Genomic DNA, 23699 nt, shown 5'->3' on the forward strand with positions numbered 1-23699 from the left:
AAATCAATGTTTTCATAATAAGGCCCTCAGAGTTAGTATTTTGTATCTGTACTTAAACAGATGAATAGATTTGCTTGATGACAGCAAAAAAGTATCTTATGATTTAAAAATCAGGTAATTTAAGTGTGAAAAACAAAGGTAGGAACTAACTTGTGACACCCATGTTATACAATGTTCTTCTAAAATAAGATTTCGGTTGGATTATTGAATATAATCCATGAGAAATAATGTATAAAAAGCAAGAAGTTCAAATTTTACTTGAGAGGAAAAAGAAGAAAAGCACAATACACACATGCACATACGCACATTATAACATTATATATACATATACATACATATGTGTCTCTATATATATGTATATATCTATATATACATACACACACCCTTTATGCAACTAGTATAAGATTTCCTAATGTAAGCATCAGGGAGGTCCTTCTTGTTTTGATCTCTGCTAGACTGGTATCTCTATACTGTACTATATGTAATCAAGTTTCAGATATTCCCATAATAATCTTGATGTAAGAAATCAAAGAAGATTTACATATATATCAGATACTGTGTGTTGGGACAGTTATAGTCCAGTAGAATATTCCAATGTTGTGAGAAGCAAAATGTGTAGTGTAGAATTAGAATCAGTAAAAACTTTCTGTTAATAACATTTTTTCCTTCTTTCAAGACAATTTTAATCTAGTTGCTTTACTTAATGCTACTTCCACAGATGAATTGGATAATTAGTAATCCCATGAAGGCAAATTCTTTATTTTTTTGTGGATTGTACCCGAGAGGAAAAAATCTTAATCACTTGAAATCCTCATCTCCTCCTCCTTACCCCTGACCCGCAAATCGAGACGTGAATCGAAACAAAACACCACAGCCTCCCCTTCCCCCTCCCCCCCCCCCCCCCCAACAAACAAACAAACAGACAAACAATAAAATTATGTTGCAATACTGTTTTAACTAGCCTTGCTGTGAGGAGGCGGGGAGGGATGAATGTTGGTTCTGAATAGAAGCTTAACATTTGGAAGACTTGTTTGCACTGAACAGTATCATTAAAAGAGGGACCAGTATAGGTTGAGTCCCTAAATAAATTATTACTATTCCTTTTCAGACTAAAAATAAAACATTTTAAATATATTGATTATACCTTAATCAGAACATAAGTATTCTATCTAGCCTATAGGTTCCAAGAATCTCTATTTGGGCTTAATTTACTATCATTTCAAAATAAAACAATTAAATGTGAGATTTTGCACATTAGGATGTTCATAGTGACCACATAAAGTTAAAAAAAAAAAAAAAATCACAGACCATTAGCCATATATTTCAACTTTTTCTCACAATTTGAAATTGTTGAGAATTGAAAACAGTATCAGTTTCATTTTAGGAAAATATTCTATTTTTTTCATTCCTTGTCAAAATCAGATACATTTCTTTGTGCTTTTTTTTTTTTTTTTTTGAGAATATTGACTTTTGGGGGGCATGCCATGAGTGAGAAGGTAATCAGGTAAAAATAAAAACATGTGCTCAATGAAAATCTCGATCAGATCATGCCACCGACTTTAAGTCAAGCTATACACTGATTTCAGGCTAGAGTGTGGCTTAAAAAGTCTTTGTCATGATATAGGACTCACATTAATCTGAACAGGCTTTCAGTCCTATCCATTGTTCCCTGACTTTAAATGCTTTTCTTCATCTATATTTCTGACTTGGAGTAAAGATTCAGAATTGCATTTCAAGTCTATGAATATTTGTGTCATTCTGACTCTTCTGCCCCATCTGCACCAATTTAAGATTTCTTTGCCATTGCTGAGTGACAAAAAGTTGAAAAGTTACGGCTAGTTGTATTTCTATTTTAATAACCATACCTATCTAGTTGTCATTTTCATACATTAAAAAAATATTTATGCTTTCTTTTATATTTTAGTCAAGTACTTTCTTAAACAAAACAATAGCACCACTTTGGCATTGTTGGCCAAATCAGTAACAGGTAAAGCAAATATGCATACGCTTTTCTGAACTTCTCTTATCATGCACTTGTTTGTTAAAATGAAGAGACAAAAAGACACTGCTTGGCCCAGAGTCTTCATTAATCAACTTTAACCACTAACACTAAGTCAACAATGAGCTCATGGGACAACTGAACATAGATACTAGTTGCAGCTGGAATTCAGTTCTGTAAAGAAAGCCTACTGCTAATTTACCCTTTAATCTGTAAAAAGGAATTGACATTGTAATCTGTTTTGGGAAAAAAAGCGCCTACTTTAATGTATCTACAGGGACTGAATGCAGTTGTCCATTATTTTATTTTCTTTTCTCTCTTGACTGAATGTACAAGTGAGCCTCATACAAGTCTTTCACACCAATGCAAGGATTGATTTATAAGTAAAATTTGAACAGAATTTAGAATTTATTAATTTTCCATTTAAGCTCTTAATGATTAATTATGGATGAGGCTCAGATTTTGCTACCTTGATGAAAGAGATCTATTAACTTCAGTGGGTTTAGATTTGCAGTTCTTTTTGAACTAACTGAATGTAATGAGGCTTTATTCACTTTTTTACTTCTGCACTTCAGTGACATTCTGTGTAATAATTGGTGATTTATGTCTCTTCTAGAATGCAAAGTTCTGTGACTTCTGTCATGTGATTTACATGATATGGAAGGATGGGGGGTGGTATTTTCTTTACAACTTAAGTGATTTATGAGAATCAGTGACATCCAGTGGGAGCCCTGTTCCTAAATATCTGGAGTGCTTTTGAAAATCCAGATGAACCCTTCAATTTCTCTAATCAGAAATTTTTCAAGTCAGGCTGCTTTGTGCTTTTGGGAGGGAGGTGTTTTGGCTCATGCTTCAACTTCTTTAAATAGCAGTTTTATTGAGATTATTAAACTGATGTAGCCCTGTATCTTTCACACTGACTGGTATATCATGTGCTCTTTCCTATATAACTGGAGATTTCTTATACAAGTATGCATTTTCCATCCATGCATTTCTCACCTCTACGATGGTGGAGCTACTCTCTATTTTGTCATACCATTTATTCTCTAGTAAAGCAAAGTGTTGCCTGTGAAGCTTGTAACTATTAATTATTTATTGTAGTTTCTTTCAAGAATTGTTCTAATCTGTTTAGACAGTTGTCAAGTTCTGATGTTAGGCATTGCTATCTATGAGTGACATTTTCTAATTATGATTTCTCAACAGGGGAAATATGGTGGCATGAATTTGAGTTCATGAATCCCAAGGTAAGACCAGAATTTGAATTAATTTACAGGAATTAAATAGCACAATAATGTAGGGTTATTCAGTTATGTTAACAGTGCATCAGTAAAATGTTATCTACAATGAAACTTGCCACCATGGAGATCTGCAAATTGCTTTTTGCACTCACAACTTTCCTCCCTCCTCCCCTTAGAACTTCAGAGGAAGTAGGGGAAAGAAAGAGTCACGGGATATGAAATGGAAATATTTTGATGTCTGTGACATCAAAATAATGGCTTATTCTTAGAATGCACTTCAGAATTCTTAACAGCCATTGAAGTAAAAATTCTTCCCTCTCCATCCCCTCTACCAAAAAAGAAGGCCTGTAAGAACTGTGATAGATAACAGAATTGCTACCTCTGTTTATTGAATCGACGGTAAATAATTTAGGTTAGTTTCCCCATTTGTTTCTCTGTACTTCCTTTTTTAACACAACTACCTTAGTCAGTCACAGCTGTGATATTCTTTTTATTCATTTACTGTTCTGCTTTTACAATGCAATGACAATCTATTGCGTATGTAAACATGCATTTCTCAGAAAACAGAGAGTTTATAGAATTGCCTAGGAATATATCGAACTTTCCTTTGGAAAAATATGAAACCCAAATTTTCTATGGGAATAAAAAAGGAACTATAATCATGTTAGACTTTTAAGACCTACATTTCCTGTCTGTTTCACAAGAAACTATTGAGGAGCTATACAATATCCAGTTTGTAGAGATTCTTCTCTGATGTTTAAATCAATAGTCGTCATCTACTCCCATGGATATAGTAGAAAGCAAGGCAAATTTGAGCCCTTAAAAAGATCTAACTCCTTTACAGATCTAAGCTAACCTCTTCCTAATTGCTCCCTTCATACAGTAGTCTCTTTGCCCCTTTTTGGGGCTGACCAAGGGATACTTTATCCCTTGTCTGGGCTTACCGTGTGCAGGGCGATGGTGGGAAGAAGCTGAGTGGAACCATGCTGAAGTTCTGGATAGGGTGGAACAATACATTTTCCCCTGCCTTCCCTTCTCTCACAGAGAAGTTTATTGCTCACCTTGGGACACTGCTGTCTACCTGTCCCCCTTTACTGCATGGCCGATCTAGCACTGAGTTGACTTACAAAAATGGAGCACAGGACACGGTGTTATTCAAGGTAGAACCAGCTCAGCACCTATCAATGTTCCATGGCAGAGATTATCCAGAAATATGCGTCTCCCACAAAAGTGCATGAAAGGCTATCGAAAGTAGCAATTTAAAGGATGTTACAGTTCACCTATTCTTGAGGACTCTTTTGACACTGTAATTTGGTGATTAGATTAGTTTTTCTGATATGCAGAGAGATGCAGCAGCCTAATTAACATTCAATTTAGTCACATCTGATTGTGGGAAGAATTAAAATGACAGAGAACTCGAGTAACGCTTTGTTACATTGGAATAGAATTCTGATATTTAGGAAACATTTTAGCCTTGATGGGCTACCCTTTGAAGTCATTTGAGGGCTGTTTTTCAAATTGTCTTCTCTGGGCCTAGGCATCTATGACTTTGTGTTCCACATAACTGTAAGTGAAAACACCTCCATTCAAATATCTAAAAGGAAACAAGTATCTGAATTTTCTTTTGAAGATGGGAGAATTATTTCCATGTTGGAATCTAAAGCCATTTTAGTTCATTTAAACTGAATATTTTAAACACTAGTTTGTTATTTAATCTTTGGCTTGATCTTTCCATATTTGCTTCTACCTATTACCATTTTGGTCAGACCCTTTCATATTACAAACTATAAAATAGCACCTTTGTACTATAAAACAGAGATTTTTTTACATACTGTTTGATATATGTGTATTATTGATATGCTAAATTTTACATACTGCATTATATGGAGGAAGAAAGAAGTTACCTATACTGTTGAAAAATAATTACCTGGAAGAATCATTAATGGTTTGAGAGCCTATGTATGCTTTAACTGCTTTTAAAAATCCTTTGTCTCACAAATTGCAATAAACTGCATCTTTGCAAGAGAAGGAAAAACAAAACTGTCTTAAAACAAATGCATCTATAACCCATATTCTGTCAAAATGCCACAGATGGAATTAATGGATGTTTAAAAATGGATATGTTACCTTACTGCTGCTGTTACTGGGAATGTCAAACTGTGCAAATATGAAGGGGTAGACAAACAATGTTATCAGACACTGTAAAACAAACAGCCTGTTGCTTGTACAGAAGTGCAAATAAAAAAAACACCACTTAGACAAGGCTGATGAATGACTCCAGCAGCCAGTGTTCATAGGTTAATTTAGTGCAATTGGATCCATCAAAGGCCCATAAATTTGCAGGCTTTTGAGGGGCACAGGACTTTAAGAGATTTTGTGCAGGACTTTTAAAACAGGTTAAGAAACAGTAATACATCAACCACAGAATTTTTTAGCTCTGGGCTGGTTAAAATGTTCTTTTCTCTAAAGACTTAATATTGGAATGTTTAGTTGCATTGTTCACTGGGAGAATGCCCATTGGTTGAGATTGCATCAAGCTTATTAAACCATAGGGTTTTTTAAGTCTTCCAATGTTTAACAAATAATTTATTTACAGCAAAGTATCCTGCAGATGGCACATTCATTCTTCATTCTTGTGGATGGCATGTTCTTACATTCTGTAGTTTCTGTTTCCTGTGTTCCCTCTGCTTGTATTCTTCAAATGCACTTCCTGAAGGTGTAGAAAAAAATAATTATTCCAGGTAGATTTTAATACACTGTATGACCACAAAACTTATATTAGTGCGAAAACAGCTATCCTGAGCACTGGAATTGTTAGAGCCTTTCTGCCAATTCTCAGAGAATATATCTATGCAAAATTTCTGTACACTGAATTCCCTGTTCTCCTAGACATAAACACCTCGACTGCTGTCACTGTTGATCTCGACAGAGGAAACATCTACATCCTGGAACCTGCATGGGCTTAGACATACAGTAGGTACCAAAGATTTTCTTTCTTTCAGAACAAGGACATTTGCAAAAGCAGGATGTACAGGGGCTAAGGCACTTCGGTGTTTTAACTGAAGGATTTATGGAGTCTCCTGAGCTTTGGTACTCTGTGGTCAGAGGTTTTCAAAATTGGTGAGTGGGACTCTGTTACCCACATTTTCCATAAATGGCATATTAGATGTGTTAAGGTTTTTGTCGGATAAGGCCTTTAGGAGCATAGAAAGTGTGGGTTCAGTGCAGGAAATGCAGCCAAATGATTTGTATTTTCAAAAAGAGACAGAGTGATGTGCCAGGCAAATCAAGAGGGCTTTGGAATGAATAATGCCCTCAGTTCACTGTCATTCCATGCACAGGCATTTCCAGCAGCAGTGATGAGTGTGACGTATATCTTTTACTTTGATTTCCTTATTTGCCATGCTCGTAAATATTAGCTGGGCCCAAATCTTTGCACGTTCTGTACCAAACTTGAGGCAGAAGCGTTAAGTGACTCCCCATATTTATAATCCTAATTAGAAGTAAAATTCTTAGTTAACTGAAATCTTATATGTTGTCCTTAGAAAAGCCAAAACCAAAATATCTCCCTGAGAAAGGTGAGGCATGTGCATGTAGCTCTACCACTGCATTATCTGCTGTTTAAGCCCTAAAAAAAAAAAAAAAAGGAAATGTAATCTCTAAAATTTAAAAAATAATTAATTTTAACCTGCTTTTTTGATGGACAGAAAGAAAATAGAAGCTGATTAGCTGATTTGGTGCATTACAGTAGTGTTGTAGGTTTTAATTATTTCCTATATAAAATATTAATCTATATATGACTTTTCCATTTGCTTCCAGTATCTATTAAACATAAAATAAATCAGAAATTGGCAGAGATCACAAAACTTGAACTCACATAGAGCTTATTAATTTTCACTGATTTTAGTTTGGGTTCTAATGGATATGAATCCCCAAGTAGCACTAGTAATTGTTAAATTAATTTTACCACCAATAAGTAAGAACATTGAGCTAAACTAAATTTATCATCCCTGACAAGCCAAATTTGTTAATAGCAAACTATTCATAGTGAAGAAATGTCTTTTCTAGGAATCCACCATTCTAGACATTCTTGGGCTGAAATGAAGAAGAACAGATTAATCATCTAGTCACTATTCTGGTGATTGGTTCAGTAAGATACTGCCTTGTCTTTGTTAAAATATTGCTAATACGACTATAAAATAGCTTCCTTAGCATGGATCGAGTACAGAAACTGAAATGTCATCACAATTATGCTTATCCATAAATTTTTTTTTTTTCTCTTTTGGTGCTTGTTTTCATAAACTACCTTTTCTGTCTTTAGTTTTCCCTAAGTTGTACCGTAGTTTTCACCCTGAAGTAGTCATTCTGGATGAACACTTCAATTTTCACTGATTTTCACTAAAATCATCATTTCAGCACTTCATGGACACTGTTAAGGATCCTGCCTTGTGCTACAAATGCTTATGTTGGTGACAATGAGCTAAGAAAACAGGCATTCCTAGACTCAGGTGCCCTGTATTTTTCCTCAGGTCAAAAAAGTAAGATAACCTTGTCAATGCTGACCCTAGGTTCTCCTCTTTGAAGAGAGTTTACCAGACATAGGAAAAGTTATTTGCTACATTTGAAAAAAAAAAAAAAAATCATACATTCTTAAAGACTACTTGTGATCTATAAAATGGACAGTGAGCGCCTTATTATGAAACAACATCAATTTTGCAGTGCAGTGGCTTTCAAAGTATACTCAGATCGAAAATTAACTATATGTTTCCCAAATGAAAATATAAATTCTCTCCACTGCTGTTGTTAAATGACTTTAAAATGGCTGTATCATCCAAATAGAGCAAATATTAAGATGCAGTAGGGTTTCACTTATACCTTTTAATACTGACATGTAGATGGAAAAAGAGCTGTCACACACAGGGCCAGCTTTTAAATTGAGGGAAGATGGCAACTTACTTTTAGAACAGTTTCTCCTCTGGAATCAGTATTTTGATGAATAACTACAAAGAAGTGGAACTGGTGGTGGCAGCAGTAACATGCATGCCAGAAAATGCTTTGACCCACATAACACATTTTTTCAAGTATGCAATGTCGAGACCATTGGAAAAAAAAGAAGTGTGAGTGCCTGAATTGAGTTCTCAGACCCGCATTTGCACTGATATAGAAAAGCTTGACTTATTTCTCAAGTGTTTGGAAAAAAAGGTAATTGGAAATAAAATTGTTATATGTGATGCTTGTTTCTTTATCAGATCCTCTGAGATGATATTCAAACCCAGACAAACACAGTAAGCATTTTAAGATAACAGGTGCAAAATTTCACCTTTGCATAAATCAATTCATGAACAGAGAAGCACAGTTTTCTAACCTATTACCTTAAGCGTGGATCTTTGGAGACAAGGCAGCTTTAGCATGTGCATAACTACTACTTCAGTGATAATAAACGTCATTTAACTAAGATGGAAGGGTATTGGGAAGCATGCAGCAGCATTCTTATCCTATTAGGATGGACAATTCAAACTTCATATTGGCATTAAAAGATCTCTTGCTTTACTGGTAATAAATGGAAAGCCTAATGTTTGTGGTATCAGGCATGATATCTTAACTGTGAACTCCATGATCTCTTTGGAAGCTTTTTAGTTCTGTGGGCAGTGTGATCAGTAATGTAATAACAAGGCTGGAAAGTAAGCAATGGGAGAAAATAATTTTCTGAAGAGGCCAAGTTCTATCTGTTACACCTAAAGGTTCCCTCATTGGTGTGGTGAAGTGATATGGCTATAATAGGAATTAGGATCAGTGCCATTGTGCATGTTTTGACCTGTAAATGTATCTGGGAGTTGATACTGAGCTAATACAAAAGAATCTTCCAATCTTAGAAATATTAATAAGAAATAATGCAGTATTTTTTCTGTTTCCTTAATGGCATCTTCTTAAACTAAAAATATTAGCATCTTTTCCCTCTCTCTCTTAGTCCCACTTAGTATTTATTTAAATATTGAAGTTTAGATAAAATCTGAAAAGTATTTTTGAGAGAATCTGTTTCCTTTTGATAGTTTTCTGGTACATATATTTGTCTGTTTTCCACATATGAGTCCTAAGGAAGAATAAGGACTAAAAATCTGAGGAAGAGCAAAATTATATCAAGATGTACACCTCTTTGGTCCTTTTGCTCAGGGTGCAAGAGGATGGTATGGCTCTACATTTTTTGCTTTCCCTCTTCTTTATTCACTGGATTTTAAAATCAGCCTTACCAGTGTTCACATTCATGTAATAATTTTCAAGGTACCTTGTAGCCTTAAATTGGTAAGAACTTTGTACCACTGGTTCTGTGACGCTGCTTCATTCAAAAAGGTCACTGTCTTCCCTCATGTGCACAGTAGTGGAAATAGCTCAATTATTTCCTTTGCCTGAACAGAGAACAGTTGTTTTTCAGAGTTCTATTCATTAGTTTTCCAAATTGCTTTTAAAACTTAATGCACCTAAGGATAAATATACTAAAATTTTATTATAATTTCTCAGAAGAGAAATGAATGAATGAAATAAAAGCTAGATGGAACCACATACATTGAAGACAGAACTTTAATTTCTTCTCTTGCTCCTGTTTCACAGTCTAAAACTCTAAATATAAACATAGTGTAAAAATGGGTGAAATCATTACTTTGCTTTTTAGCAGATAATGAAAGTTTCTCCCTGTTCCTTAGTCCTATTTTACTAGCTGATGTATTTGCTCATTAAGTGAGATTTTAATCTGAAAACAATGTCAACAAATATTCTCATAGTTTTAGGTTTAAAAAAAAAAATCTTGATCTGTAATATGCTTTGGTTTCACACATGTTCTTTGTTAAAAATTCAGGGACATCTTTAGTTTTGTAAATGATGACATATAATTCAGTTGTGTCCTCTTTAATAATCTCTGCTCATACACATGACTACCTGCAATTGAGGTAGAATTTTATAATTAATTATGTAGTTGATCACTTCCTATTTTTTATCAGTTCTGACAAGATGAATACCTAAGTATCTCTCATTTCTTAATGGTAAGAATTCTACTGAAAGCTTTCAACAGAGTATTCAAATAGCAAGTAAGTAAACAAAAAAGGATTTGGATGAGCATAACTGATGAGTGATCAGTTAGTGAGTGAACAATAGATCCTGCAGGTTGGTTGAATTTCTTTCTTCATTTCTTTTGTTATGAGTCTGTGAGATACATTGTGTGTATAATACCCCTAAGTATATCATAACAGTGTGCTTATTTTTCACTTTTCAACATGCTTTTATATTTATTTGTGAGTAAAGGTCTTAGAACAAGACAAATAATGGTCCTATAATGAAAGAAGTATTTTGTTCGTTAGCTACAAACAAACAAAACTCTATACATACGGTCTCTTTAATTGGATTAGAACTATTTCTTGATGTTGGCCTTATAGGAGCAAATAGACATTTTTGGGCTTCCCAGCCCACATTAATCATCCAGTGCCTGGCCCTCATCAGATTTGTGTGTGTAGTGTGGCAACACTTGTTAACCTATAAACGTAACCTATGAACAGAAGAACAGCCCTGCCCCATTGAACTAAGTTATTCTACCAAATTGTGCATAGGAGAAATGATCTGCTCTAATTGGGAAAGCAGACCACTTACAAAAACACTTAAAGCAAATCCCAAGTCCTGCATATTTATTTATAAAGGTTATGAGGAGATGCCAAATAAAAACTACATTAGAAGTATGAAAGCATAAGAAATTGATTGTGTATGAAATCTGAGAGTAATTTTACAATATATTATATAGTCCACTTAATCCTGCCTTAAATCTTGTGTCTAAATAAGAAAATATTATATTGTATATATTATGAATATTCACTTTATATGTGTATGTATCTCATATGTAACATATAATATTAAGAGAGAAAAATATTCTAAAGCAGAAAAAAAATTGCTCAATTGAAAAATAATCTTACTTTAATTATTTTTTAAAATTAAAATCAGTGACATATCAACACTATGAATTAGCTAAATAAATTCATATTGGGGTAGCCTATCCAAAGAAGAAAGTATGAACATAGCTTTGACTTTCCTAATAGAGGCAGGTACAGCTGACTGCAAAAAGAAAAAAGAATTACATGAGAGATTTTTTTTCACATAGCTTTTCTTAATGAATTTTGTTTCCCCTCACTTCCCTGTATTTTTCTTTTGTCTATCATAAATCTGAATAATAATTTCTCCTCTTACTTCTGTATTTTTGTTTCCTCAACTAATTTGCTCCATCCACAGATATTAATGAAAATTTCAGTTTGTTTTTCTCATCAGCTTTCTGTTATCACAAAGTTCCCATCAGGAATCATTTATGATTTTTCTGCTTCTGTTCACTTCTCTACTTTTCACATACATTTTCTTTAAAGGTGTTTTTTTCTTTAATATTATTTTTTTTTTCTCTAATTTTATTTTCTCTCCCCTTTTCTCAAAATCCTGTCTTTTCTGTTGCACCGTGGTTCATTCAGTTCTTCAGTATTTCGCATCTTCTCAGGCTCTTTGAGCTAATTCCCTCCCCTTCCTTTTTGTCTGCTCCTCATTGCCCTTTCACTGTCCGTTTTACCTCTTGATTTTTTTTCTCCTTTTAATTTCCTGGATGTTTTCTTCTGCATACTCCCTCTAATTTTTTTCTTCTTCCAGTATCCTCTCTCAAGCACTACCTCCCCTGTTGTTGCAGAAAGATGTAAGAGCTTGCTGCTTCTCCTTCCTGTTTGTGAGGGAAGTGTTTTCCTGCCTATATTTTGAAATGGGAAGAGGACAGATGACTAAAGAATGACGTTATTCCTTATCCCTCCAAGGAAAGTGGTGTGGAGATCCACCAGAGAGCTGACAGGTATCTTGTATTATTTTACTTGAAGTTACAGGATGTTTTACCCATCATCTTAGCAACAAGTATGGGAAGGAGCACACAGTTTACTGGCCAAACCTGTTTTCTTCTTTTCCTGCAAGGCTTAAATATATGTGTACGCAGATAGGACTAAACCACAGGGTTTTCTTGTCTATAGCTGAGCTGTACCTGAAGAAGACTTCACGTGTTGTTATGTGTGCCTTTTGAGATGTTCACAGCTAAGGCAATACTTTCCAGGAAGAATCATACAGCTACTACTTTAAAAGGTTGTATGATTTTCTTGAGGAAAAGGTGAAAGGATTCCATTCTGTGGATTGACTTATGGAAAAGAAATTGATGTTGGAATTATTACAACTGTTCTTTTCATAATTATGACATTAAGGAAATTAGTGTATAGTTCTGGTTCCCTGACTTCCTATGAAATCTTGGGATTTCCTGCAGTTCCATCTTTTGAGAAAAAATTTTCAGATAACTGCAGGAGTGGGACCAACATATGTGTAGGACAGACAGGGTCAACAGCAATAAAATATATCACTAGAGGCTTACAGCAGATGACAGATAACGTGTAAAACAGATGTTCAGAACTCAAACAGGAGAGACAGTTGGACATGAGCTTAATGGTAGCCTAGTCTACGATGGGTTTTCTGAACTAGAGGCTCTGTTGAGGAGAGATGAGATTTACTTAAATATATGTACAATATATCTAGTATGACTGGAACAAAAATCTAGGTACTCTGAACTTCACAACTGTACAACTAATACCATTGAATATTTGAAGTGCTTGGAGACTACACATATTAAACACTAAATAATTAAAATGTATGTAATGATTGCAGTGACTATCCAGTTAATTTAGTTCTGATAAATAATAAAAAAAAAAGGCCAAAATTATGAGGAAAGGAAAAAAAAAAAAAAAACATTTGTTCATTTGCATGTAAAATGAGTAACAGAAGATCTGTGTTTTCCCTCTTGATCACTCGCTCTACGTCTTCCTGACAAGGAAGGGTAAGTGAGGCGGTTCTGGATAGATCAGTTGTTAAACATTCAGTGTTTGGCTTCTCTTTTGAAAGAAGTCTTAAGTGCTGTTTATGATTGGATGATAGGAGTACTTGTCACCTACTACCCAGTAGCAGGATAAAGACTCAAAACTACTAGATTAGCAATTCCATGTTTTATTCAGTGTTCTAAAGGATGAGACAGAACACACCACTTCCTATTTATTTCCTGCCATGGACACTATTTTCCAAAACTCCACTAAACTCAGTGTCCTTAGTAGGCAGAACACATCAATTGTTTGCTAAGTTACCAGCCTTGATAAAATTTTCCTTCCCTAAAATAAATAGGGTTTTTTTTGTGTTGTGGTATGATTTGGGTTTTTTTGGTCTTTCTTTCTGTTTTTTTTTTTTTTTTTTTTTTTTTTTTTGTTTTTTTTGTTTTTTTTTTTTTTTTTATTCAGCCTGGCCTACCTTTTGTGCTTTTGGCATATCAGTGTGGCGCTGAGCACGTACAGAGCGTGCAGATTTAGGTGGCTTTATTGGAGCACAATACATCTCCAGCCTCCTCAGGTCACAACTCTGGAAGCAGCATTCATCCACTATTCCCTTGTGGTGTAAGCGTCTACTGCTGGATCCATACCCTGTAGGTTTACCTAGTCAAAACAGAAATGAAAAGTTTTTATGTTAGAAAGAAAATGCAAAGATCTCAGAAGCAATCATATTAAGTTGCATTATTGTAACTGAATCACCAATGACAGTTGTAGAGGCTGCCTGTGTGTATCTATTCCAAGACCTTGTTCTCAGATACAGTTTCGAAAGATGTTCCTGGAAATGGCCAGCTTTGATCTCTGTCTATGGGTGGTTGCTATTTAAGCATTTGAGCAAAATTACATCTTCTTAGGAAAGTATTATTAAAAGATTTTCTTGAACTGTCTTGGCATTGAAAACGGAGAGGGAGGAAGTTGAAATCTGTCATTTAGAAGCCTTGCAAAGGAAATTTGCCCTCTAGCTTTTGGATGAAAAGTGATTGCTGAGCTGACTGAGGTAGCTGGTGTTTAAAGATCATAGAACATGCCTGTGTTGTAGGCAAGTATTTTCTAAGAAGTCTACACTGAGCCACTGTGTGAAGTCGGAGGGTATTCCAAAGGGGAAATAAATACTGTATACCACTGGACAGGCTGTAAGATCTGCAAGCTCAAAAACTGCTGGGAAGGAGTAAGAAAGATAACAAAAGTATTCAGTGAAATGCAGCAAAAGTAGGAAGATGGTTGATGGAACAGATAAAAGCAGAAGATTTTATATGCTAGAGCTTTACACAAGATAAGAAACAGGACTGATATAACATGGTCTTCCCTATATTTTGTGTTTGCACTGGGCATCTTTAGAAACTACTTGATTGGCAAATGTTTTGCATTTTTCACTCGACTCCAGTGAAAGGTGACCTCTGCATTCATAGAACTCTTACACCTCTCTTTTTCTTCAGTGATTTATGATTTCTTTAACAACTGTTGATTTCTCTACTATACAGTGCAAAAATTACAGACCCATTATTTCCTGGGCTTGTTTGTGTGGAACTCATTTTGCTGTGCAGTTGGCCTGTTATGATGGACTAGAAATGAAGGAACAACAAATTCACAGAAATAAGTAGTTGCTTACTTACTACATCTGTTTTAAAATTCTGGTAGAATTTGGTTTCAGACAGTAAAATTCTGAAAAGATTAAATGACATTTTCAACATTAAATTTTTCCTTTAACAGAATGATCCACATTGGTTAAGAACCCAAAAATATGGAAAAAAAAAGGAAAGAAAATTGCACCAAGAGCCAAAAAATGAAGTAACTCAATTCAGTCAGTTCTACCAATGTTTTTTCTTTATTTTTTTTTTTTCCCCTTCAGTTTTATCACTGAGACCAAAAATCTGTTATTCACAGAGTTTGGCAGGAGTTTACAGTTTAAGCAATTACTTAAACTGGATAAAGGATAAGGGTACTAAAAAAAGATGAAAATTCAGTTTCTCTCTGGGAAATTATTTCCTTCGATGCTTATACAGCAAATTCTAGGTTAATATCCATATACTTGTCCTGTAGTTATCAATTTGAAGACAACAGTGTGTTTTGCAATTCTCTGTGATTAAAACATATGTCCCACTGATGAAGAACCCTTGAGGCCTTAGTACATCCATAAATGAAAAGACCTCTAGTGGTAAAGTATGTCTAACATTTTAGCCAGCAATACAGTCAGCTACTAACTATCCCTGTGAGCTTTGTAAATGCAGACAATAGGTTTTTTAAATGTCTTTTTTTCCAGGGACTATAAATTAAAGAAAAAGAAAAACTTGCTTACTTAGTATATTGCAATGCACTGAGGGCCTCTATACTGTACATTGCCTGCTAAATTATTTTTTTCATAAGACTAAACAGAACAGCAAGCCAGAAGCAGATTAGAGTAATAGTTTGATTTGTCGGGGGAGGGGGTGGGGAGGGGATGGCTAGGGGAAGTTGTTTTCTGTGTATTGCTGAAAAGTATTATAAATATTAAGACATAGAGTTTGTGGGGTTTTTTTTTGTTTGTTTGTTTGTTTGTTTGTTTGTTTTCCCAGACTATTATCGCTCACTGAGTTATAATATAAAGTTCAAGCTCTCCTGTGGAGATTTTTCTGAAGTTGTTAATCAGGTTGACTTAGCCTAATACTTTTAAAATTTAGCAGTCATGATAAAATGTGGAATGTCATTACTGTGCAGGGTACCCAGAGCTGTTTCATATTTTGTCTTGTTCCCATTTAAAACATGCAAAGGCAAATTCTGTTCCTGGATATGCAGGTGTAACGCCTACTAATATAGCCAGCTGAACTGTAGGTACAAATAGTTGATTACTGAAACACATTCTAAAAGCTTCTGTTCAGGAATTTTCCTTTAAATGGTATTTCATAATAGCTAACAGGCATAGAGGTTTGGTTAATTCCCTGGCTACAACTAACACTAAGGATGGACCATTCAATGGTTAGTATCATCTGGCTTATCATGACCTTTCTACCCAGAAAAGAAGTTACCTATTAAAAAATTTGTATCAATTCAATAGAAGATTTCAGAATTAGTTGTATTTCACACTTCTAAGAATCTTACAAATATTAGCTCCTCATGACATTCATGCTAGGTAGATAATATTACCTCTAGCTGACAAAATTTAGAAACAATAAAATGAAATGTGTTGGCCAGAAACTTCCATGAATTAACAACAGAACTTGATAGAATAAATCTTCCTGCCATGAGTAACAAGACTATAAGTGTTTAATGACTGATGGAGGAATTTTTTATGGGATCCAGTGGTATATGAAGAGGTTATAAAGGAAATAGTCAGATGGAATGTAAAGTTTGCAAGGTCTCAAAATTTTGTTATTTAATATGGTTAACAATTAGCTTTTTCATTATTAAAGCCAAAGATGAACTGCTTGGTAGAGGTGAATTTATTTCTGGAAAACCTTTCATCTCCTTTAACAATCAATAGTTCTTTCCAATTTGTCCGTGTCGAGCCTGTACTTACACAGCATTGTTTGTATTTTGCCATCTTAGATTTAGCTCCGTTATGTAATCTGATGCTTTCTTTCCTTAATTATTTTTTACTCAAGACATAAGATAAAACAGTGACATGCAATAGGTTATATAGTGTTCTACCAGTTTATCAGTATCATTTCTTGTAGGAAATCTATGTCTTCCTGGTAAATACAGTAATTTCAACAGGAATGTGTTTGATTTTTCTTTGATAGTACATGAACTAGAGGAACTAGAGCCACATACTCTGACTTTTAATAACATCACTCATTTATTTGTATATGATATCTCCCCAGTAAGTCAAGCAGGAACTCACACAATTCTTTTGTTAGCTGGAAGTTGTTAGTTCTGAGTTTTATTCTCATCTAGCTACTATCTTGTTGTGTGATTACATGGAAGTTATTTTACCCCTCAGTGTCTGAATTTAACCATTTATAAAGTTGATAAAAATCCTTGAATAGCCGATGAAGAATTGCCTGTCTTACTTAGTAATCAGTAGCAACATTTCTATTGTATTGTCATATGCATAAATAGTGAATACAAATACTGAATCCTGCAATCCGTCACGTGAAGATCTTGGTGTACTTCAAAATTATTTTTACTGTAGCCAGGCCAAAGACATATATGAGTTGTTTGTTTGTTTGTTTTTTATGACAGAATAATAACTTTCTTCATAAAGTTACATTATCTTATAGCTCTTTAAAAAAACCTGTATCATTGACACATCAGTGATGTGGTCAGCAATGAGACATTTATTTATAGACTTAAATATTCATGTATTACATGGCATACTAAATGCTTTTCCTTCATAAAAAGATAACATTAGTATTGTGAATTCAAATGCTTTTATTTTTTTCTTTAAAAAAAGATTTTTGAAAGACCTAAGCAACCAAGTATACTTAAAATTCGTATGAAATAGAAAGTGATATTACCTAAAGTGCTGTACAACAGAGCAAAGAACTAGAAAAAAATAGGAAAAAACATTATTTTTCAGTAATCATTATTCTGGACTCTACTTTTGAGAAGTGTCCGATGTATAAATTAATTTTAAACCGATAGATTTTAAATTGCTGATGTCCTCTTAGGTGCTGCAGTATACAAAGATGCTATCACAGACAAAGATGAGATAAAGAATTATAAGGAGACACTACCAATTCTACAGATATTATCAGTATTTGGCCCATCTTCTTCTGGAAGGACTCCACGATAAGATGGTCCTAGTTCATCAATTTACCAAAGCATGCACTTAGATCTAGGCAAATATTTAAGCTCCTACAGTTTGTTGGACTAAAACACATATTCAACAGTAAGCACATGCCTGGGTGCTCCCCTGTATAGGGACTGATCTAACTAAGCACTTAAGTTAATTTCTAGACCAAAATCCATATTAGTAAATATAAACGGCTGTTGGTTCTTAATTTTTCATATCAGTTTCCCGTTCCTTAATTTTTTTTAGATATTGCTTTAAAATACTGATTGATCTTGCTGTATCAGTATACTGGGCACCCAGATAGTTTTTTCTCATCTTTCTGACACAATCTCAGTGCTGCCTTCCAGCTGTTACCAAAAAGTCCCTTATATTTACTCAACCTTCAAAGTGGTGCCTGTGGACATGTAACAGTCCTAGGCATTCCTTTTTGCTGATGTACACTGATTTCCTTGGAGGTTTCTTTCCTTTTTTGTCAGTTGCTAGCTCAAAAGAGGTTTCATATCATGTAGGTCAAAGTTTACTGCATAGCATTTTTGGCTCTCATTTAATCTACTGTACCAAACATGTGAATGTTTCTTTCCACGTGCTACCAGCAGTTACAAAGTCTAGTTACACTATTCTGAAGTCCACTGAAAGCAGGCCAAGGTACAGAATTCCAGGAGTTAAACAGCTGGCTTCTGTACTAACAGCTCTTCCCTTTAAATAATGCGAAGTCAGTGGAGTAATTCAGCAGGGCTTGGTTATGCTTGAGTTCGTTGATCTCCCCTTTCCCTCCAGAATATCTCACTGGTGCTGCCTTTGGTTCTCCTCTACTGGTGGTTTCAACGTGAGAAGCACTGGTGTAGGTGAACTATAGAAGTGTCAATTGTCAAACTATCTAGCCATTCTGTGGAGAATTGTAATCTACTGTTGTAGGATTAATGTTAGAAATTACACGAGAAATAGCCCAGGATAAACATAAAGCTCATCTAGTGTTTAGAGGACTCCAGGAAGAACTGAGGTAATGTGTCCTGGCACTTTTATGGGACTCCTTATGTTTGTACATATCTGTACATAAGTGTCTTGTTTAGCCCAGCAGTAGAACCTGAGAATGTCATTTAGACTGTAGTTCTGAAAAACATCATAAATCTGAAAAACAGTTAACTTATTCCTAACCTATTATTAGAGTTAATCTTCAGCTATAACTGCAGTTTTTAAAGTAATGTGAAAGGCTATTGACCTATTAGTGTACTATAATCTTGTACTGAGAAACTCAAAATGTTTCCATCAAAACATCAGAGTAGTATAATTTGTACAATTTTGAAGCATTGATAGCAATTTTAGGGCACCTCTGTGGGGGATCCTCCAGAGAAGTTTGATGACAAGCTTTTTTTGTCATTTACCGTTGTGCCCGGTTTGTAGCTTATAATATCTGGATGTATGTAAGCATGCTATGAGGCAGTAGGTTCGTCAGAATTTTTCTGTGATCTGAACAAGGTTGAGAGTCTCTGGTGCTATATTACAATGTACGAACTGAACAAGCACATCCTGTACGCTAGATCCAGACTGGCAGCTGGTGGTTGGAGCATTTTTGAGTTGTGTGTACTATCTGCCGTATGGTGGCACAGAAGACTAAGGATGCTGAGTTTGAGATTCATCTTACTCAGCTTTACTATCTGAAAATTAGGGATCTAGCAGGTGTGTATAGAGACGGAGTTATTCCTGTTTTGAATGCTTTGCTTAAAATGAAATGAATCCTTGTACTCTGAAAGAGCCCATATTCTTTCATTGAGTACAGATAAAGCTACTTGATATAGTTGTAGAATATACACACAACTTATTCTAGATAACTGAACTCAAAGGAAATTAATTCCATTGGAAGTGTTTCTTCCTAAATCACAAAATGTGTCACTGGTGGAGTACAAAGCCATCCTCTTTCATTTCCATTTTAACAATTAAATATAATGACACATATTCTTCTAAAAGGCATACCAGCCAGTCTACTGTTTAACTTTAGATTTCCATATATCTTCTACTATGTCCTGTATATCAGGCTAGTATTCTTGTCTATTTTTGCATTTTAAATGCATGCATATGCAAAATAAGGGATTGTTGATACCACTTTTCACCTCCTTGGGATCTTAGACAAATAGTTTAATGTTATATTGGTAATACTTCTTGAGGGTACTCTGGGATTTCTAATCTGTATTTGGAAAATTATGAGTCAATGTTCAATCAGCAGGAAATGCCTGTATTTTGGTACTTCTATGAACTGTTAAAATAAACACACAAGCAAACAACAAATCCTGTGAACTGTTGTAAAGTCCCTTAACGGAAATGCCTCAAGGTTTAAACATTGCAAAGTAGGTGATCTGATTTTCATGTAAATAAATTGCATGCATTTTGAAGCTGCAGTATTTAATGTTTAGTTTCCATTTTTCTTCAATGTTTTGTTAGTGCCAAAAAATAATTATGCTTAGACTGATTTTTGTTTGTATTCATCAAAATGAGCATATATTAGCATTTATAAATGCTCAATGAATGGATGCTCTAGCTCTGAAGTCTAATTTAATATGCATTGGAATAGAGGATAATCTTTATCAGTATGCACAAGTAAAATCTTTATGAAAGCATATGCATTTGTTAATATTGAGATACTGCACTAGAGCTACTGCTTTGTGGAATACAGGATTGCATTAATTACCGAGTCTAAGGCAAGAACGTGTTTGCTCATTGCTCTGAAATTCTGGGCAAGTAAGACTGGGAAAACATAGGTGCTCTGTTAGTACTGATCTATAAGAGAAATCTATCAAGATTTGACAGAGTGTTCTGTCTGAATAATTAAGATTTATAAGCTGTACCTTATGAAAAAAATGAAAACTCTTTGATATTTCAAATGGAGAGTAAAATTACTATTCCATTTCTTTAAGTCAGTTGGCCAACAAATGTAGATTTATTCCAAAAGGTGTCTTAATTTTTAATTTGTATGTCTGTGTTTATTTAGTCTGCCACACAGTTGAAGAAGGTAATTTTTTCCTCTAGAAATATGCTTTCAAAAACATTTTTTTACTTCATCATGTATCTTATTGGAAAAAAATCTGCTCTTCCCCTAAACTTATTTCCAAAGTACAGCACTTGTGACAATTTCCTCTCACATATAGCGGCACTGTACTGTGCCTTTTTTATGGAATGGCTGATTTGGAGGCCATTAAGTGTACTAAGCATGTGATAGAGCCATTATGCTTCACACAGTAGCTCCTAAGCCAGTTGCAATGTATGAATAGAAAGATCTATAGTTTTGTGAGCATTGAACTGGGATATGAAATGGAAATTTCAGAGTTTAGAATTCTTTTGAGGAAAAAAAAATAGCAGAAAGAGAGGGAAACAATATAATGTATTATTTTACACCAATTCAGTGCTCTAGAGGGTGAAAACTTTGCCATCCGAGCACAATTTACAAGCCTATGTCAGATTCCAGGGCTGGAAAGTGCCAGGTGCTGCCAAAAAATATATGCTTTGGCAAGGGAAATGCTTTGCTGGAAAGAAATAGACTATTGTGAATAGTCAAGTTTATCAGAGTTTAGGACAAGATAATTAGAAACCAGTAGGTCATTGTTACATTTAAATATTGCCCCCTATAGTGCATCAGGGAGGACAACGCTAATATAGTCATTCATCCACAATGAAAACACATTCTCTCTTCTTGTATGTGCTCTCGCACTAAATAATTAATGATTATCCTTGTGCGTGGTAGAAGGATGAGCAGTCATGATAGGACCTTTCATACCTTTCTTATCCCATAGCCAATGTAAAACTTCCTGTTATTTGGATTATCAAATGAATAATAATGCAAGAACCGTAACTGAGTGAAATCCTGGCATCACTGAAGGCACTTCTATATAACCTGATCCACAGTCTATTCAAATCAATTAAAAGAATTCTGTTGCCTTTAGTAGGCTTTGCATCAGGCTGATAATGAACAATCCCTCGCTTTTTCTTCTAATCTTGCATTTCAGTGAGTAAATACTATTTTAGTGGCACCTAGAGAGATTTGCAGGGAGTGGGAGTGATGTGATTCCCTGAAGGAGGCAAGAACAAAAGAATACTGCTGTACAATCTGAATGCTGTGTGGTTGATGACTGCTCTGGTTAATGCCACTGACCACATAACAAGCACTACATTGCTTTGTGCTGTGTAATCAAGATTTTTATAGGTACTCTTTCTCAGCTTTATTCTGAGAAACTAATGCAAATAGTAAATGACAAACATGGTACTCTCCTTCCTTCATTTTGGAATTATCAGCTGATTAGAGGCACCAGTTATTACTGCTGTTGCATTAAGTAATTCCTGTCTAATACCTTTCACAGTATCCAGGAGTGCACCTATTGACGCACGTTACAAATTTATTTCTATTTATACAGCAGTAGCACTGACAGGAAGGTAAGCAGTTGGGTGCAAGCCACTGACATCTGCAGAGGTAAACAATTTTCATGCCCTTATTAGAAACAAGTGTGACAACAGAAAAGAAAAGAAAACAGGAAGGGAGAAAGCAGCTAACATTGAGAGCCTGGCTCGCTTCTCACACTAGTTTTGTATTTGTCTAATGCAGTTAACTTCAGTGGTTTTACTCCAAAGTGCTCTATGCTCTAGAGCCATAAGCTCTGTTTAGTAAGATCTGATAACATCGCTGAGGGCTTTGTCAGCAAGAAGCATCCAATCTTGTACAGTGATGCAGCAACAGATCATAAGGAGCAAACGTGATTCAGCTTTGTATGTGTGCAGTGTTATCTGAATCTTGTTTAGACTTTGAGTTATTGAACCTTTCTGTACAAGTCAGAACGACATTACTTCAAAATTACTTTAAGTATGGTGAGATGACTTAATGCTTTTGACAAAAGTCCAGCGTGTAATTTTCTTATGGTCCACATTTTAAATGTGAATTATTTTCCAGAAAACTTATTTTTGATTGTCCAGTAGTTTTGGTGTATTAGAATACTTCTACTCAGAAGAGATTCCTGATTAGCAAGGACAAACTATCCACTACATTCAGAAAAGGAATTAAGGCAGAAAGATTGAAAGGCATATTCTTTTATCTTCACTGATGTTAAACAGTACTTTATCCTAAATTAAGAGAGAAAGATAGTACTTAATTTGAGTAACATTTATGGCATCTACCTATCAGTTATTTGCACGGGAGAAGTCTCTGACAGTGCCAGGAACTGAACCTACATCAACATAAGTGCCAGGCCAATGCTTTAACTATACACCTGTCTTTCTTTAACCTTATTTTTGAGTCAGTAGGGCATGTAAACATCTAATCTTGAAATGAAACATTCCTTTGAGGTCCTGAGGCTCCTGTTAAATTTGTCTAATGAGAAAAAAGAAAAAGCAAAACTGTCCAGTGGAGTACGTAGTCATTAGGGAGTGAGGATGAAGTCATTGGGATGAGAAGGGGACAGTCAATTGTGTCTGGAAACAAAACCAGAACTAAACGTAGCTAAAATATAGTTATGCTCAATTCACCTTTCACTCACACTGGTTTTCTACCAGATGTAGCTCCATTCTTTAGTGATTTAGTACTGCGATAGGAACTAGGAAAATCAGTTCTAGTGACAGGAACATAAAGACAAAAGAAGTCACTGCTGAATAACAAATTAAACTACTCTTTTTGGAGTAAATAGGAAATAATATTTCTTTTACAGGGCTGACAATGCCTGGTCCAGTCACAGTTTTTAAAAGGTAATGTGGTTTCTGAGTATATGTTTAAGTTCTCACTTACTAAGTTTCAGTGGCCTTTTCAGAGAAGTTCAAAGGTTTTAGACGTTCATTTCCATTTAAAGAGAAGTTTTTCTAAGTAA

At 34.9% G+C, this 23699-nt stretch overlaps 1 protein-coding gene across 1 annotated transcript in view; it reads right to left on the reverse strand.

The window, feature by feature from the left end:
* Window positions 1-5527: 5527 nt before the first annotated feature.
* IGF1 (insulin like growth factor 1) overlaps window positions 5528-23699 on the reverse strand; it is a 47357-nt gene continuing 29185 nt past the window's right edge. Inside the window, exons 3-4 of the mRNA XM_009962820.2 lie at window positions 13576-13757; window positions 5528-5947 (exon numbers count right to left, since the gene is read on the reverse strand). Of these exons, the coding sequence (XP_009961122.1) occupies window positions 5888-5947; window positions 13576-13757 (242 nt within the window). The 3' untranslated portion in view covers window positions 5528-5887. The remainder of the gene's footprint in view (window positions 5948-13575; window positions 13758-23699) is intronic.

The sequence above is a fragment of the Tyto alba genome, unplaced genomic scaffold, assembly GCF_018691265.1.
Source record: "Tyto alba isolate M040663 unplaced genomic scaffold, T.alba_DEE_v4.0 Super-Scaffold_21, whole genome shotgun sequence".
Taxonomy (NCBI): domain Eukaryota; kingdom Metazoa; phylum Chordata; class Aves; order Strigiformes; family Tytonidae; genus Tyto; species Tyto alba.